The sequence below is a fragment of the Chiroxiphia lanceolata genome, chromosome 4, assembly GCF_009829145.1.
Source record: "Chiroxiphia lanceolata isolate bChiLan1 chromosome 4, bChiLan1.pri, whole genome shotgun sequence".
Lineage (NCBI taxonomy): Eukaryota > Metazoa > Chordata > Aves > Passeriformes > Pipridae > Chiroxiphia > Chiroxiphia lanceolata.
Genome location: NC_045640.1, coordinates 72,043,793 through 72,062,990, shown reverse-complemented (window position 1 = coordinate 72,062,990; position 19,198 = coordinate 72,043,793). Strand labels below are relative to the sequence as shown.

The 19,198-nt window shown below is 41.3% G+C and overlaps 1 protein-coding gene across 14 annotated transcripts in view; it reads left to right on the top strand.

Annotated features, from left to right (window-relative positions):
• LOC116785433 (bifunctional heparan sulfate N-deacetylase/N-sulfotransferase 3) overlaps positions 1–19,198 on the top strand; it is a 214,030-nt gene that overhangs the window by 162,736 nt on the left and 32,096 nt on the right. For 12 of the 14 annotated variants that reach the window (XR_004356537.1, XR_004356536.1, XR_004356540.1 and 9 more), the window contains one exon: positions 7,537–8,663. Coding sequence is in view for 8 of the 14 variants with exons in the window: in XM_032684910.1 (XP_032540801.1) it covers positions 7,683–8,663 (981 nt within the window). In the remaining 6 variants the exon portion in view is untranslated. Of the gene's footprint in view, positions 1–1,489; positions 1,620–7,536; positions 8,664–19,198 lie in introns of those variants that run through there. The other 2 variants (XM_032684914.1, XM_032684916.1) reach the window with 2 other exon arrangements.

The following is a 19,198-nucleotide window of genomic DNA, read 5'->3' as shown; positions in this document are numbered from 1 at the left end:
CTTCCGAGGACAACGCTCCTCTGTCCATGTTGGCCAGCGATACCTTAAAAACAGTGCCAGCTGCTCACAGAGGATGGTAGGAGGGAAACGGTGAGTTTGAGCTCAGATCCAAGAATTTCAGTCACTTTTGGCTGCCTTCTGCCCCATATCTCGTAGCCTGTTGTAGGAGAAATCCTTTGTAATAGAGAAGCTACAAGACAAGACAGTATCAGCATATCCACACTGTCAAGAAGCTTAATGTGGGAGAAAATTCCTTTCAGTAGAATATTGAGAGAGCAACGGGATTTTAGATGGACTTTCTATTCCAGCGGTTACTAACCTCACAAAGTCCTTGTGACAAGTCCTCTGTCCTTCTAGAAGTCTAGCTTAGGGAACCTGGGACCTTGCACTGCTTTTTAGCTTAGAAAACATTAAAATTTGGGATGTTTAGAGTGTATCATGAGAATAAAAGGGAGAAAAAAGAGGAGAAAGCAGTAAATAACAGTATTCCTGAATTAATTGCTGTAAATTCTGCTGATGTTTGGAAAAGCAATGTTCAGATGACTGTAGCTGGTTTCGCTCTTAAGTTTCTGCTTTCAGTTAGTCATAGAAAGGAGGGTTTCGACAGACAACCACCAGTGATGGAGTTAATCTGATGTATTGAACTGTCAGCCATTAGGTGAGCTAACAATCACCAGGCAATTGTGAGGTAAATTAGCTAGATCAAAAGGGCACTTGTAAAATTTATTAATTTTATTTCCCATTTGTGAAAGCTAATGCAGTTCAGACAGGGAATCCTAACTCCCTCACCTGCAGTAATGGAATAGCCCCATCTCCAGAGCGAGGGATGCAGAGTATCAGTGAAAAATACGGAGGGACTAACTCTGTTTAACATGGGGTTAGGAAATTCAATAAAGAAAGGCAGTGAGGCAGCAAACACATTCCTTCAAGGCTTTAACCCCATATTGTCTTGAGAAAATATAATTGACCTTATGGAATTTCCATCCTTGTGCACTACATTTAAACCGGCTCAGAAATCGGCCAGACCTAAACCTGCAGCGACAGCGAGGGTTTTGGCGGGAGGGTGTGAGTTAAACTTCCCCTCGGCACGACTGCAGCGAGGGCTTGCTAAGTCTCTTTCAGAGAAGGGAAAAAAAAAAAAAAATTAAAAATCATTCTTTATTTAAAACAGGAGTTAAAATACCCACAACAGGAGGGAATCCCGCCCTAAGTCCCTCGCGGAGGAGGCGCCGCAGGTGTCGTGAGGTGCAGCCCTCGCGGCGGCCGAGGACGGGATCAGCCTGAGGGGCCGGGGCCGCCACCACGGCCACAACCGCCCCCCGCCCGGCCCGGGCGAGGCTCCCGCGGAGGGAAGGGCGGTGATGTGGGAGGTGGCGCGGCGGAGCCCCCGCCCGCCCCTCTCCGGCGATCGCGGAGCGGCTCCTCCTCCGGGAGGGCGCGGCGAGGCGGGCGGGCGGTGCTGCACCCCCGGCGGGCAGCCCCGCCGCACCTCCCGCGCCCGGGGCGGCTCCGCGCCCGCCGGGTGCCGGCGCCTCTCCCGGAGGAGCCTCCGCAGAGGAGACAGAGGAGCGGGAGCTGCGCACAGCGGGCGGGGACATGTCGGCGGAGCGCGCCTGGAGGTAACCAGCGGGGCGGGCGGTGCCCGCGGGCCCGGCGGGGCGAAGCCGCACAACTCGGCGCTCGCCTGCCCCGTCCCCCCGGCAAAGTTGCGCCCGAGCCGCCCCGGAGGCTCCCCCGCCGCGGGCACCGCCCGGGACGGGAGCGCGGCGGGACGGGGCGGCCGCCGGCGCTGGGGCTCCCGCTGAGCGGGGCAGCGGTTTCGGGTTGGTTCTGTGGTGTTTCTTGGGGGTTGGTTTTGTTTTCCTTGTTTCTCGGCGCACTCAGCATCTGCCTGGCGCGGTCCCCTCGGCAGCCCTTCGGTGGCTGGGCTTTTCCCTCTCCCTCTCCTCACGGAGTTATTCCGCGCGACGCGGTTGCCCTCTAGTGTTTGTGGGAATTGGCGAGGGCTCTGTTGGGGAAAAATTAGCGTGGTGCGGTAATTATTAATAACTTCAGGTGTTTATTGCTGATTGGATTTCCAAATCCCATCAGAAGTTGGTGTGTAATGCTGCTCGGTTCAGCTGTCGTGAGCAACCTTCGGGAAATGCAGAAAACTTCTGTATTGTTTAATTCACTACTTGATGTGCTGGATAATTGCTTCAGGTTTTGGCGTGATGGGTTTTTTTTCTTCTTAATAAAATGGAAGGTGGGAGAAATGGGATTTCTCTCCCTGTTAGCATCCCCAGTCGGGTCTCTAGGAAGGAAAGGTGCTGAACTCTGCCTTATTACCTGTTTACACTTGGCTTGTGCTTGGCACTTGTGGGAGAAGTGAAGGTATGGGCATGGACCAGAAAATGTGCTGTACATTTACCTTAAAAACCTTGGAGGAAATCGTTTCCTCTTTAGATAGTGATGTTTCTGCAAGTGCTGAAAAGCGTATAGGGTTTATCTCAGAAAAATTGTATGCGATGTCATGTGCTTTAAGATCTCTCAGTTGAAAGTATTATATGAAGGTAAAGTAGTAATTTGAAGACCTAACCCAACTTGTGTATTGTTTTAAAGTCTTCCAAACCTTCTTTTAAACTGTTTTAAATACTGTATTTTTAATCTTTGTAAGTATCCTTTAATGATGAACTGTGATGCATGAATTCCTATCCTGTAAGGGTCTGTGGTACTGCATGAGGCAATGCAGCGTGAAGCTGAAGGTGTCATAGGTACAATAGAAACTGAGAACTGCTTGCCCCAAGGACTTGACAAAGCATTTCTATCTACACAGATTGTTGTTCTGCCTAAGTTGTTCCTTTTTCTCGTGTTTTTTTAAAGATATGAGAGAATGTAAGCCCTTCAACAGTCACACATTCCAGGGCTTGTTATGTGATACTAAAGGGTCCCAAAGACTTCCCCTGACAGTTCATATCTCATATCACCATCTTTTCAAGTTGAAAATGTCTTTTTAATATGCAGTCATGTGGTCTCATTCTCAACCTGGATTTACTTGTCTGAGTTATCACTGCTTGAATACTCCAGTCAGTAGAATAATGTTGTAAGTAGGGGCACTCAGTATTTGGAGACCACTTTCATATTTTCATAATTAATTTAAAATATGAGCACTGCCATCCGTCCCACATTTGGTTCTCTTCAAATGGACTTTGCTGCCGCTTGCCATGTTATTTATATATCCAAAAGATTTCCATTTTAGTACCACTAATATGACTCCAGAATACTCCCTTTAAGGTCATATTTCATAATGGCTGGCCAAAGCAGACTTGTATGCTCAAGGAAATTAAATAGCATTCAAATCAGTGGAGATGTAAATGCCTACATTAACATGCTGAATAATGTCTATTTTTTGTCTAGCCTTCATTTAAAACTTAGCCTTCATTTAAAAATCAGTAGTATGTCACTAGCAATGTGGTAGTGGCCAGGTTGGTAAGGAACAGAATGAGAATATAGTGATAGGAATTATTAGAAGAGGAGACTTCTGGGGAGGCTGCTGGGCTATTTATTGGATAAATTGTATTGCTAGAAAACCAAAACTGAAGACTTGGAATTTCATATTCTTTGTGTGTGTTTGCTGCATCTCATTAGTAGGCTAAGTCCCCAGCCAGTGTTGTCTCTTGGAAGTATTTCCATTAGGGTTATCATGTTGAAATGATTTATAGAAGCCAAGAATTTGGTCGTTTATTTTTACCAATCAAAGAACAAGCTAAAGGAGGCTGCAAATAGCAGGAACTTGCCAGGCTCCTTATGGTGTGGTTCAGCTCTCTGGAGCTCATCATGGCATTTGTCCTCTCATCAGAACTACTTCCTTAGGGATTTTAAAAAAAAACAAACCAAAAAGAACCCAAACAAAAACCCACAGTTGAAAGTCTCTGTTCTAATGCATCTGCTTGATGCTTGCTGCTGCAGATACCTGTAATTGTGACTGCCCAGCAGTACTGCTTAGAATAGTAAATCTTCTGCTTAATAAGGTGATACTTCTCTCCTGTACCCACAAGATTTTCATGTGAACTAGTCCTGGGCTGCAGAAATCACTTCTACAGTAGATGAGGAGGACACAGAGCCTTGCTGTTTGTATTCAGAGTAAAATGGAAAGCTTACTTCTATGACTCAGCTTTCTCTCAGCAGAATCATCTCCTCCGTGGTGAGTCCAGAAGTTAAAAGCAAATGCTGAATATTCAAAGATGCTAATTTTCACCTTAAAGGAAGCATTTTGGACTTCGTACTTGGAACAGCACAGGTTCTGGTCTGAATTTTCAGATGGTGGCATGAAAATGCAAAATAGGAGATCAAATGCAGGTTGTAGGAGATTAAATGCAGATTGTCCTAAAGTAATAAAGTTCTAGATGAAGAAAAAAATGAGGCAGATTTTATTGCTTCAGACCATGGAAAAAGACCATACAAATTATTTTATAGGTAAAACTTATCCCAGGAGTACCTTTATGAAACATAGGGTTCACTGAAACAATACTAACAAGCTTGAACTCTTGCAAAGAGTTTCTAGACTCTTTGATTAATTTTTTTTCCTTTAAGCCTTTTTCTTACAGCCGGATTATTTTTTTTATTGCTGTTTAAGTTATCGTGACTTCTTTCTTTTGTAAAATACTGTATTCTTTTGTCATGAAAGTAAGACTCCCTAAGTCCTGCTCTCTCCTGAAATGCTGCTTCCAGCAGCTTACAGAATGTTGGTACATTCTGACTTACACCTTTGGTCTGGTTTTGCTGTTGGAAGTGACAGCAAAGGAGGACCATTTTCCCCAAAGCCATGTCTGCAGGTGTGATAGAGGTCACTGTAGTGGTCTCAGTGGGTTCCACAGTGTGCTGTGGGTGATGCCCCTCGAAGCTGTCAGTACCACTGCCAAGGTGGGTGCATGATGAGTTATTGTAGCATGTGCTGTAAGATGGCATTAGAGTATCCAGCAAGTACTGTTGCTCAGACTAAAATGCTGCCATTCCTCAAGGAAAGCAGCTGTACCTTGTCAGGGCTTTGAAACTGTTTTGGTATTATTAAATGCATGTTTTCTTTGTGGTTTTTACGTTATGCTTTCTGTGTTCTTTGGAACTCTTGCCATGCAAACCGGTCCTTAAATAAGTGAAAACCACATAAGCATCAAGCTGATACAAGAGAGCATGCATCTAAAACTTGTGCCTTCTTGTGTTCCATTCCCCTTCCTTACTGTCTTCAGTGTGCCAAGTCTGGCTGTGTCCTGCTGCATCCTGGGGAATTCCTCGTTCCTCAGAGTCAAACCTCACATCTGCCTTGACATTTCCAGCCGCTCCTCCTTACAGCTGCACTCTGTAGCCCCAGGAGGCACCTGCAATTAGGAGCTAAGGATACAATGACAGGGGTTTGCTTGAAGAAAATAGAGGTTTTTGGGCAATCTCCAGGTTTTCTTCTCCATGGAATGGCATTAGGAACTGTGTCCATTCTGCAAATAATTCTTGGGTTGCAACCCTTCTGTAATACGCAGTTCAAGCAGCTCTGTCGAATGAGCCCTCCCTTGCTGTGAGCTTGGGTCAGTGTCAGTTCTCATTTTTTTCTTTATCTGGACCAGCCAGGTCTGTGGTTATTGAGGAGGAGGACTGGGAGTATGTTCAGCTTTTCTAGACAACGCAGTAAGTGTTAATTTTAGCCACTAAAATTATGTGTTTCTTGGCACTCAGGCAGCTGAACTGGAAATGCAAGATGAGGAAAACCCTTCATGTGTGTAATGAAAAATCATCTGTCTGGAAACATCTCTCTCTGGTTTTACTCATTCAGGATGGAGCTCCTTCTTTGTCACCTGACTTCTTACTTACTTCTTAAGTATCTCTTTTGCTATCTCAAGTGATACTCTTTAAGTTAATGTGACAAGGATCAGACATCTCAGTACTTGAAAATGTTCTTTGACACCTTCTAAAGGTTCTTTCCTATTTTTGTTAGGTCTTTATACATTCCTTAACTTCTTTTCACATGCCTCTAGTTACTGAGAGCTGGGATTATGTTCTTTTTTTGTCTAACACTGATTAATGAGGCTGTATTCCTGAATGCAGGGCAGGTGTCCTACCTAAAAGCTATGAGCAGGCCTTTGTGCATCTGCAGGCAGGGTTCAAGGCTGGGTGTAAGTCCTCCCAGAACAGAAAGGCTTGATATATCTGTGAGCAGCAGGTGGAGAGAGTAGAATCTATCTGTTCAGACAGCAGGATTATCTGGTGAGATGCAGGTGTAAAGGGAATCTTAACTATGAATGAGACAGCTCACGTACGCTTGCTCTTCGTGCTTAATTTTGCAGTTTCGATGACTGGGATGATTTGGAATTTCTTTTTCCCCTTATCTCATTTTTCTCCTCATTTATTTTTGCTTTATGCTCATTGTGGCACTAGGAAGATCAGTCTTTGGAATTTAATTAAATTTGTGAGCCTTACGTAGGTGCTAAGTACTTCATATTTTTCAGCTTTTTTGAAAACCTGGAGTGAAAGACCAACTTGTTTACAATGTAGAATTAAAAAAACAAACAAGAATGGAAGGATTAAGCTCTTGGGAAATGACCATGTTAATGCCACACACATAGCTTATCCTAGTCCCATTTGCAAATGGCCATGGATGGGCACTGAAGTTACAATGGCATGTTCTAGATCTTCACACCATGAATATTTTTCAAAATCTTCTTGTAACCTTCCTTTATGACTTAATGATAATTATGTTATGCTTGTCACCCTGTCCAGTTATTTTACTGGGGACATTTTGACAGCACTTGTACTGCTGCCTTGAAAAATGACTTAATTACAAGTTAGAGCATTGGTATATCCTTAGGTGATCTGCCTCCTGGGTTAGCCTTTGATTTATTACTTTCTCTTCTCAAATTTAAGAGCTGGATTATTTTATGACTTTTTTAATGCAAAGGAGTGTGATGTGCTTTAACAATTTGAACAGCTACACGATCCAGTAAAATGCTATTTGTTTTCTTCTAATGTTGCAGGAAAAAAGTTGTGTTTTAAAAATACTTCTGTAACGCATATAATATACAGTATATCATTATGCGTGCATACAACAGTTAAAATGTGCATGTTTTGTTTAGAACTTCTTGGTTCTTCAAAAAGTAATAAAAGATAGAGTTTGTTTAGTCGTGTTCCCCAGCCTGTTGGTGGTGGGAGGAGGAAGGTTATAGATTTGCAGTATTTGGGTTGTCAGCAGTTGTCTGCTTGGAGTTAACTTTTCTCTTTGGATAAAAGGAATTTCTGAAGCACAGGAAATTCTTTGCTGTCATATCTTGCATTTTCATTGCCTCTTTTACTTGATCCTCTGGGGTGAGGAGCCTGTGAGATTTAAAGACCCTCAAATGCTCATGGCAGCTAGTGGGAGCAGGGAGAAATAACTCTTAATATTGCAAAGTTTTGAGCTGTTGGTCCCCAAACTACTGCCTGGTAATGATTTCTTTGCTCTCCATTAATTTAAGTGGGATGATGCTTCACAGATGCAATGCCCCATTTAAATCCCTGGTTTTCTTTTTTTCTTAGATTATACCTCTGGTGAAGCTCTGTGGAAGATAGATGTGTGTGCTGCAATGGTGACATAAAGATTTCACAGGACTGGAACAAGTTGTTGAGAATCTGTGTTTGTTTTTCATGCTGCTGTCGAGAACTATCTAAGGCAAGTAAACACCATGAGTTTTATCCTGAAACTTCACAGACACTTTCAAAGAACAGTTATTTTGCTGGCCACTTTTTGTATGGTGAGCATAGTTATTTCTGCCTACTACTTGTATAATGGCTACAAACAGGAAAATGAACTTCCTGAAATCTCTTCAGAAGTGGAATGTGGTGATCCTCAACTGTTGCCATACAAGCTGATGGAGATGAAGACCGTGAAGCCTCTTGATCCCCTGAGGACAGACCTTGTAGTGCTGGTGTTTGTGGAAAGCCAGTACTCCACGCTAGGCCAAGATATAATAACCATCTTGGAATCCAGCAGATTTCAGTTCCACATTGAGATTGCTCCTGGGAAAGGTGACCTCCCGGTGCTTATAGACAAAAACAGAGGCAAATACGCTCTCATAGTGTATGAAAATATTCTAAAGTATGTGAATATGGACTCTTGGAACAGAGGCCTTCTAGATAAGTACTGTATCGAATATGGTGTAGGTGTTATTGGATTTCACAAAGGCAGTGAGAACAGCTTGCAGAGCTTTCAGTTGAAGGGTTTTCCTTTCCACGTCCACAGCAATCTGGGTATTAAGGACTGTTGCATTAACCCTCATTCCCCACTGCTCCATGTGACTAAATCTTCTAAGCTGGAGAAAGGGCCCTTGCTTGGAAATGACTGGGCTGTTTTCCAGATTAATCACACAGCTTATCAACCAGTGATATTTGCAAAAGTAAAGACACCAGAAAACCTTTCTCCACCTGCTGCTCTCAGTGCTCTCTATGCCACGGTAATTCATGACCTGGGGCTCCACGATGGGATACAACGAGTCCTTTTCGGCAATAACTTGAATTTTTGGCTGCACAAGCTGATTTTCATAGATGCCATCTCTTTCCTAACTGGAAAGAAGCTCAGACTGTCCTTGGATAGGTACATTCTCGTTGACATAGATGACATCTTCGTTGGGAAGGAGGGAACAAGGATGAACACCAACGACGTACAGGTAAAGTATGTGCACAAACTAATGATCATTACAGCAAAGTGATGGTTTTTTCTCTTAAAGTGAATATTTGTTAGTGGTTTGAACTCACAGCAGATGTAGATCAGAAAGTATTACAAACAAACTGTTTGGGCCTTGGGAGAGAAGCCAGTTGGTCTGTCTTGGAGTAGTCAGTGATTCCAGGTGAAGCAGTTCCTTCAAGCTGCAGGCGGGGGAGGAGTCTGTGCAGTGTTGCTTGTACCTGTACTAGAAAAGGTGTAAGATAAGGTGACTCGCTGGTTACTGTCACTTGTTTCCTCTCGAGTGACACACAAGTCCCTGCTACCTTCTGTAAACAGGGTGGGCACCTCTGAATTCTGTTCCCTTTCTCTATGGAGAATAGTCTTCCAAAAAGAAATGAAGGTCAACTAGTTGCTAAGTAACTGATAAAGAAAAGGGGGCAGAGCAGTAGTGTTTTCACACACACCCAACCCACCCAACACACCATTCTAAACAGAATTGCAGAGTGTTTAACTCTACTTTGCTGATCCCTTCTCTCTAAGCACACACTTCAGCGGTGTTTGGAAACAGCACAGGACTTGAGGGCTGGAGCCAGGAGCTGTTCATATGTGATGGGCATGCAGCTAGTCTTACAAGCAGGAGGTAAATGTGGTGAGCAATAGTAAATGTCAGCATAAATTTTGAAGAATAGGCTGGGTTATTAGCTGTTTGAAATAGGTTTGGATGTCAGGAGTTGCTTGCAGCATTTCACCTCTCTTATCTCTCTTTTATGGCTCTGGCTTGCAAGGAGGGTTTGTGTTAATATTGGTCTTAAAAGCTCATTCTGTCGCTGAATGACTTGATGATTTCCATTTTAACATTTGAAGTGTTGAATTCCTGAAGGTCATTTTCCACTCTGTTGTGCTTTGCAGTGAGGTGGTAGCTGTGGGTCAGTAGCAGTAACATCTTAACTTTATTTCCTCCTTTGTACCTGGCTTGTGTTTTGTGAAGTGTTGTTCCAGAGCAGATAATTAGAAGTCACCTTGTACAACTCTACTTGGTCTAGAAGTTAAAAATCTGTAACATGCTGATTGTTACCCCATTTGTGCTAAAAATAAAGGAGAATGTTTTGTTAAAACTTTCTTAATAGAAAGAGAAACTGGGAAAAGGAAAGACAAGGACAGCACTGTGTGCAGTTTTTTATTTTTGTTTCATTTTAACCCAAGTTCTTGGGTTTTTTCAGCATTAGTTTGTTAAGCTGCAATAACTCTGCATATAGGTCTTCCTTAAACAAGAGGTTTGAACCTGCAGTTAAACTTGAATTCACTTTAAAATTGCAGCATACACTCTTTTCCAAAACATTCTCTTCACATGCAACTATAATTGAGATATAACCTTCTCATTAAGTTGGTGTTTTCCATATGCAAACAAATCACATGGGAGAGAGTTGAAATAAAGGGGAGAGATAATATATGGAGTTTCTGTGGAGGACATGATGGCAGTGTTTGAGTTAGGTAAGTGATTGGAAGAATCTCCTAAATGCAAACTCAGATCACAGGAAAGAAATAAGGTCTGACCCACATCACTGCAGAACTCCTGTTTTTCTGCAGAAGCAGCTGTTTCTGGTAAGAAAATATGTAAAATAAAACCTGAATAAACCTCTCGCTGTGTTGTGCAATAGCGCTTTGAGACAGTATGTTTTTTATTGTTTCTCTTTGAAAGTGACACCTTTGGATTGTTTTAGGATAAGTTAGGATGTTTAATTGTCAGAATTACTTACCAAAAGCAGGAGGCTGTTGAGACAAATCTGATTAAAGCAGATAAAGAAGGATAAACAGTATTGTTTTGGGAGAATAATTTGCGATATGTCAGAATGTAATCTTCCCAAAATAAAGCTGTCAAATTAAATAGAAATAATATCAAAGTGGAAATAACTTTTAAGTAGGATAATTTCATTTAGACAGAACTGTTTTCTGAAACAGTGGAATCTGAAAAAAAATGTTCCCTTCTGATTCTTCATCTACTTATAGTTAAAATGTTCTATTAAACGTGTTGTTAGGGCTGTCAGATGCGATGCATCTTCATTACTATTAATATCAAAGGAGTTATCCTCTGTGGCACAATGACATGTAGAAAGAATGAAACAAAATCCATTTGCAGTAGTTGAAAATCCGTTATTATAAAGTATATTTGCAGATAAATGACGTCCCATTAAACAGGAGTGTTTTACTGAGCTCTGCTGCAGTGACTGTGACGGAGAACTGGGCGCTGCAAGTGTGAAAGTGGGTTGCTAAATGTAGACTTTGTATAATTGCAGTACTCCAGATAGCTCCTTTCTGCTGAGGTTACATTTTAAATACTAGCAATGCAGAATTGAGTAGGATGCTCTTTTGTGCTTTAATTTTGTTTGGCGTGTTTCCTCTTTAATGTTTTCTGGCTGTATCTGGTAGGACTGTGGGCTTGCTGAGAGTAAGGGGAATGTTTCTGCGTGTGCTCTGTTAACACAAATCGATGTCAAACTCTTCAGGAAGCTCCCACCACCCAGAGGGACCTCTAGGGTTGGTTCTGACTGCTCTCTGGAGAGGACAGAGTTCAGGAACTGGAGGGTTAATGCACAAGTGAGAGCAAAAACAAGGTGGTCAGCTGGTCCAACCCCCCTGCTCAGGCTGGGTCGTGTCCTGGTGCTTTTTGACTGTGACCAAGGAGGGAGATCCCAACACCTGTAAGATAAAGTTTACAGGGAAATTACTTCTTGACATACCTAAATGAGATGTTCAGAGAGGCCAGAAGTGTTAATATTTGGCACAAAATTAAACTGCCCTACCCTTTAAAGTGTGTCAGTTGGAGTTGAGCACTTACAAAAATTGCTGTCATAAGGTTAAGGGGTGATTTTTTTATCAGTATTATATATTGATCTCAAAAGAGGTCAGGTCAAAAGCAGACCCTCTAATATGGGTGTCTTCTGCACCTCTAAAGAGGAGGCAAAGTGGTGATACTTCAGCTTGAGTACCTATAGTGTCAGGAACACAAGCATGAAGAGCCCTTCTGAAAATCTTTTAGAAACATAGTTTATCAACCTAAATCCTGGAAAACTAATAAATGGTTTGTCTTGTTAAACAACAGATGAAGTTTATTCCAATTTCACTACAGCTTCTTCAATTAAAAAAAAACAAGAAAAAAGACCCCAAAACCTTGAAGTAGTGCTGCAGATTTTAGATTACTTTACTCTTACAGATTTGCCTGTCTCTGTAAAATCTGGACTGATAAAGCATAGTTCTTCAATGTAACACACTGAGTAGCTGTCACTGCGTCAACAGTAACCATCCATCTTCATAGTTATTTACTTTATCTTCCTCTGGTATAATAGAAATAATGGAAGAGAACAATTCCATAGTCTAATTGCCTCCTACTTTGAAAATAAACTCGGTAATATCATCTCACCATTCATTTTTCAGTAACTTTTTTCTCTCCTGTTGTCTGTCAGGCAGGAGGGACCATTATGCTGTGACAATGTTATATTTTTATTTTCCTTGTGTCTTTTAGAAAGACTAAGAGCCCGTGCAGTGCAAGTAATTCATTTAAATGGACATACAGAGAATAATCTGTCTAGATATCCACAGAGTAAGTTTATCTTAATAGACCACAATTGTCCTGGCTGACAGTCTACTAATTTAATCTCTTTTTGTTACAGTTACTCTTTGTAAAATTTTTATGACTATAAAGCATTGAGATTTTTCAAGGGAAAAGCAGCTGATAGAAGGGGGGAAATTAAATGTGATTTCTTTTTCCTGTTGACAGTTTGTGCAGTGCTGGTGGTTTGGGCAGTTTGGTTTGGTCTACCTTTTCCTTCATTTCCCCAACACATGCACGTTCTCTGGTTCTTCAAGAGTTAATCACATTTTCCAAATGAAAAATTAGAACACTGTGAAATTATTTTTCCCTAATAATTAGCTGTGTGATCTTTCCTTGACTACTTTGTCCTTTGTGTGCTTTTCAAAAGAGACCCTTTGAATTGAAGTCAGGAGGGGGATCTCTTCTCTTTGTTCATGTAAGCCTAATCTTTTCCTACACCTGTAATTATTCTTTTATGACTGGCAAGGAAAAAGCTTCATATTGACTATATCCATTATTGGAGGGGGAAGATAGGTCTTTTCTTATCATTCTATTTTGGGAGTGCTCAGGCAATGCTGAAATGGGCAATACAAGCTTCAGTCTGCAGCCTTTGAGCATTAGTCATGGAAGAATTGGACAAGAGCTCCACTCTTGGTGTATCATCTGTGCCAGACATCCTTCTGATAATGGAGAGCATTCAGCCCAAAGGAATAAATTCATAACATTTTAGTCTCTATCCCTTGCACAGTCTCTCATCTTGGCCGGATTTTGAGGTTTATAATGCAGAAATCCATATCGGAGCGAGTCCTCCAACTTTCCGTGGTGGACATAGACAACATAGAAAGATAGCTCATCTTCAGGCAGGCACTTCTTAAGTGAATTGCACTTTAAAAGTATGTAATTGTTTGTTGTTCAGAAATTGCTTCTAGAGTGACTAAGATCAAATATAAACATTTGCATTTGGTCAGGTCAGTCTTCTTGTTCCAAAGCCAGTGCTGTCACTTCTTTGTTATTTCCTTAGTGCATTGGTGGCCTAAGTTTTTGTTTAATATAATTCTGCTTAAAAACAGATTTCCCCCCTAAGAGCTAATTGTTTATTCCCTGTATGAAATTCATCCACGTTAGTCAGCACAGCTTAAATTATTACAGTTGTTTAAAACCCATTAAGTGTCTTTTCACCCTGTGCAGCATATGTGGAAAGAAACCAGAACTTCCCATGGCAAAGCATTCCATTTGGCCATAAATTTTAAGAAGACAACCATGTGTCTTTTCAGTCACTCTTGCATAGGAATGATGTAAATATTTGCCTCAGAAGAGAAGCTCAGATATATTTTGTGTTAAGGCAGAACTTCTAAAAGGTGCAGAAAGCTGAACTGTCAAGACAAGCGATGGTTCCTGTCACAGGAGGAAGTCTGATTCTCTCAGTTAATTGCTTCTTTATCTCTAGGATCACGTAGAAGGTTATCAGGAAAGAAATGACAGATGTGTCATCAAATGTGTCAGCTGCACGACCACCAGAGATACTCAGGGCTGTTTAGTTGCACTGAGCCGTAAATCTTTCCTTTGGGGAGATTCAAAAAAACCTTTTGAATCACCTCTTTAAATTATATAGTAGAGTAATGATTAAGAATCTTACTCTGCTGAATCATTTTACATTCCCAGTCCTTTAGCCGCAGTACCTTTATATCATTGTTCAATGCGTCTACTGTTTGTTACACATTCTTTCTTAATTTGACCTGAAACTCCTAAAGTGTTTTATATTGACTTTGAAATATAAAATATTGGAAATAGCAAGGGAAGAGTGCATTCTGTACTTCAAAAAGTGTCAAGGAAAACTTATATTATTAACCACAGTGTCTCTGTAGCTGTCTGATGCCCTAGGACTGATTTACTTGAGCATATTGTTTCAGCTGCAGTAGTGTGTAATATTATGCACTGTGAGACAGTAGAGAATTAGAATTTGATTTCAGAACTAAAATATAACTTTAAAACAAGTTATAAAAATTGGTTTATGTATTTTATGGACTGCTACCAGCATAAAGTACACTTTAACAGTCAGTCATTGTAACATCTAAGAGCAATTTGGTTTATGTATCAACTTCTATGAATTTTAATAAAGTAAAATTGTTACAACTCCTGCTCAATACATTCCAGCTCTTTTTGTTAGAGGTGTACTGATGTTTGAGGTGGAAGGCTGGATAAAGGTTGGCAGTCAGAGAGGGATGACTACAGAGGGGCCACAGGGACACAGGACATTTGAGGGCTGATTTCCTTCAAGCCCTTCTACCCCAGCACCAGATTTGACTGTTGGTTGCACATTCCCCGGTCTGTCTTCATGACAGAACCATAGTAAGGAAATCCTGAAATCTTCCACAAATCCCCTGGTGCTTTCCAAATAAGATGATGTGCACTACAGATTCAGTCACCTAAATATTTCCAGAAAATGAGAATAATTTGTTTTCGTTTTTGAATTCCTCGCGTTTCTCTGTGATGGAGAGATGTCCTTAGGCTTAGTGTAACTCTTAACAGTGGTGTCTTTCTGTTCTCAGTGGAGTTTTGTGATATCAGAGCTATTTTATTTAAAACATAAGGAATTGCACTCCCCTGAGATCAAGTGGGGTAACTGAATATTTGGTAACACTGTTTCTGCTTTTCCCTTGATTTATTACATTATGCAGAGATACCTTTACACTTGAGTTTTAGGCTTCCCATCCAAAGGAATCCACACAAAATCTTAGATTCACCAGGTGTTCCAGCCTGCAGTGATCATTTCTGGCTCACAGCCACTTAGTTAACAAGCTCTGTCTTCCTCTGCCTTCTTGGAAACTTATACTTAAGGAATGTAGGTGAATATTTTCATGGATGAGATAAAACTGCATGTGATTGTGCACACTTTGAGTGTTTTCAGCATAACCTAAACTCAGCAGTGTTTGGGTTCATCCATCTGGCCGTGAAAATGAAACCTGCTGTCACATCAGTCCCTCTCTTTCCTTGCATTGCAAATTCTCTTGGTCAGGGGCTCTTGTTGTTCAGAAAGCACCTCGTTGATACAAATAACAATAATGTAAAACAGCTTCCCACAGAGCTGCTCAGATTCCTCCCTGTGCTGGTGGCTGCTGCAGATTTATTCTGGCCTTTTCCAGATTACAAGTTTGCCATCCGGTTCCTGCTGCTAATGAAATAGAAGAAAACTTTCACAGCCAACAAATAAAAACACACTGCAGACAGATCTAGAAATCAAAGCCATTAGCTGTGAAACATGATACCAAAAGTGAGCCTACCTCCTTCCCCATCTTCAGTCACAGCAAGAAAGGCACAGTCTGGCAAGAAGAAAAAAGTGGGAGTGGGAGTGGGACTAAAGATGCCTCAGAGTTGTCTTTGATAGAACTCTTAAGAGCACTTAAAAGGAGGCTGAAAAATAATTTTGCATTTATATATAAATAGTAGGGGGTTTATGATGTGAAACATTTCTCTTATCCCTTGTCCTTTCTCACTGCTATTGGTACAGGTAATAGAAACGTTGAAAATGTAATCTTGAAAATATCCGAAAACCAAGATGAATACTAAAATGTACCCAAGTTTGTAATGTAAACTGGTTTGAAATTCAAAATATACCATACTGATTCAAAAATACCACTTTGTATCAGTAAAGAACTTCATCTTATTGACTGAGGTGTTTTCTGGAATATTGTGCTCAGTTCTGCACCACTTGATCAGAAATATTTAGAGAGTGCTTAGAGACACCAGAATAGTCAGGAAACATCTGAGCAAAAAAATGAAAAAATGAAGGCTAAAAAATTCAGTAAGTAACGATGACCAAAGCAGAAAGCAATAGGCTGCAGGTGTCTGCAGGGTATTAACAGTGAGGAGGGATAAAAATATTTAATGTAAGGCACAGAGGTGTTTAAGTATAGGCTGAATAGCCAATAAAAGTAGCAGAATAGAGGCTAATATGCCAAAGGAAGTAAAAGGATTATGTAAGTCTTTAAAAATTAGATTTGGCAAAAGGCCATGAAATATGCTATTGGAAGGAATATAATATTGGCAGGGAATTTGTACTAAGATATATTCTCCATCTCTTACAGTCTAATCAAATGCAGAGCTCAGTTGGATTCCTGCGTGCCGGTTTGAGGCTGCAAGTGTGGACTTTGCCAGCTGGGATATTTCACTATGTACATGTAGTTTTTGTAATCTTGTCTTTTAGAAATGTGAACACTCATGCAAAAACAAGAAAGGTGTGTTTTAACAGTAACAAAATCATCTCCATGTTTTTCACTTGGGGTTTTTTCTGCTCGATTATATCCCTCAGACTATGTAGGAGTCAATGAAACTGTCCAAGTTTTTATTAATTTGAAGTAAGTCCTTATGTCATTTCTGTGTTGACTACAAATAATCATAAAAAATATGGCTTGAGAAAAGAGTTATATCTGTTATTTTATGGAAGCTTTCTCTCTCTTTTCTGTCACTTCTTTTATAGCAATGTTGATGTAGCTGGGGAATTTCATTCAACAGCTTTAGAACTACTCATAAAGAGAAGAAAAAAAGATAAATATTTGTGACCCATAGCTGGTGAGCAAGCTAACACTGAATTCCCAGCTGTGTCTTAGGTGGAACTTTTCAGACAGAAAAAATGAAAATCTTTTTGTCCAAAGATTGTTTTTCTATTGATAAAGGTGGGGGCATAGAGGGGAAAAAGAGCTTTTGGTGCCTCAGCTCACCCCAAACATAGGATAAAGGTAAATATTTTTAATCAGATGTGCATCTTAAGAGATGCCCAGGAATCTGAATCTTTTTGACTCTACTAGGAAAAAAGAATATCTAAGAAGCATTTGTGAATGGACTGTGTTATCAGTGTGTTGCCCAGCCCATGGAGTAATCTATCTTTAACATACCAGTGATGTGATAATTTTGTTGTGCTTTACTGAACAGGGAAAGCAACTGACTCTGTGGTGGTTTTTATATAAATAACAAGGTTTGAGTCTTCACTTATTTACACTTTGTTCTAAAGTATGTAAAACTAAGCATTAACACAAATACTGTGCTTTAGTCTTACCTGGGCGGGGGGAAGATGGTCTTTGAAGGCCCCTTCCATCCCAAACCATTTCATGGCCTAGCTCTGGCTAATCCACGTGCTGTGTCTTGGAGCTGGTGATAGCTCGTGCTGTCCCTTTGTCCTCTGGGCAGGGTGTGTGGGACGGAGTGGGGAGGGAAGGAGGTGCTTTGGAGGCCTGATGGACAGGACAGGGCAGGTCCCGTGACACTGTGAAGGGGATTGCAGGCTATTGCACTGCGGGAATAGCCATTTGGGAGACAAATCTGTGGGAAAGTAGGTTTTATGGAACAAGTTTCCTCTTCTGTATGCAAGCCATGGGTGTATAGGTGGAACTGAAACTGTGTCTCTAGAAAAAAAACCTGGGCATTTTGGGCAGAGTGACATGGCCACGGACAAAGTCAGACTGGAGCAGGTGTAGTGACCCAGCTGCAGGTGCCTGCACATCAGGTGAGGCCCCGTGGTCTCTGCTGCTGAGAGATTAGGCTTTGAAGTCCTTCCAGAGTTGAGCCTTCCAGATATTTTCAGCATTCAGTGGCTGTGCAGAGCCACATGGTGCCAACAGCAGGGGGAAAGGGCCCGGAGCCACAGGGCTGGGCAGTGTGCACTGGATCAGGGAGGGCTTGTCCTTCAGCCAGACTCTGCCTGCTGTGTGTGTTGGCTGCTGGGAGAGCTAAAGCTGGAACTGGCATTTGAGGAAGCATTAAATAAGAAGCAAATGTGCTGTTGATAATGAATGTGGTGCTAGGAGCTTGGATCATAACCTCTGTCCATTCTGAGCTGGGTGACTATAAAATACATGCCCCATTAGACTGAACAGCCATGCCACTGTTTTATCTGTGACAAAATACTGTGCACCCTTCCAACTAAGATGTGAAGCTGTACAAGTGTGGGCTGTCTAATGAGGGGGTGCAGAGGTGTAAAGCCTAACATGTACTGGGAGCCAGACAAGTGTCGACACGAATCAATGAACAGCTCTGAGAATTTATCTGCTGCTGGTGGGATGCAGTGGAGACAAGCCAGACTAAGCAGGCAGAGCAGAGCGGCCCAGAAGTGACCTGGAACAGGATCTGAACCACTCTGTCACCCTGAGAGATGGGCTGTCATGCTCAGAGCTCAGGCAGCATGTTGGGGGGGTTGTGCCTGCAGCACAGCCACCTGAATTGCTTTCCCTTAACAAAACACACTTTCCTGCTGTACTGGCCATCACCACATCACAGGAACTTAACTGGATAAATATGAGGAGATTCCACGTGCATTTTAGAGCCACTTTGTTTTTGAGTTCTGTCATGCTCTGAGAACTTAGCTCTTCATACTTGGCGTTTCACAAGCAGGCAAAATGTTAGGTGAAAATGCAACCAGCAGGGTTTCTATTGAATCCTGTCTGAGCAATACCCAGGGAAAAATATGTAGCAGTAGGATGTTTGTTCTATTTCAACTGACCTGGGGTATTTTTGACCTTTATTTTAAAGGAATGCTGCATTTTATTTCTGTTAACTGCAGAATAACGAGATCACTTAGCTGTTTAGTAATAGTAACTTCTTTCATCTAAGTACACTTTAATTAAGAGCTTATAATGCAGAATTTCAGACAGAATCCTGAAAATACCATGCTAATTGCTTACTTTACTAAATAATGTTGGCACCAAGTATTTATAACCTTCACGTTACCTTGCCATAATTAGCTTGTTCTCATTAACTGCTACCTCAGCCTCCAACAAGCGAGAAGTTGGTGAAAGAAGTTAGAAATATTTCTTAAATCTCTTGGTTGTACAAATGATTTACCTAGATGAAAGAGCCTAATTACTTGAAAATATGTAATTGGACCATCATCAAGATCATTATTTTATGTGATATAAAAACAACTCCAAAGGAAAACCCAGTGACATTTAAAACAG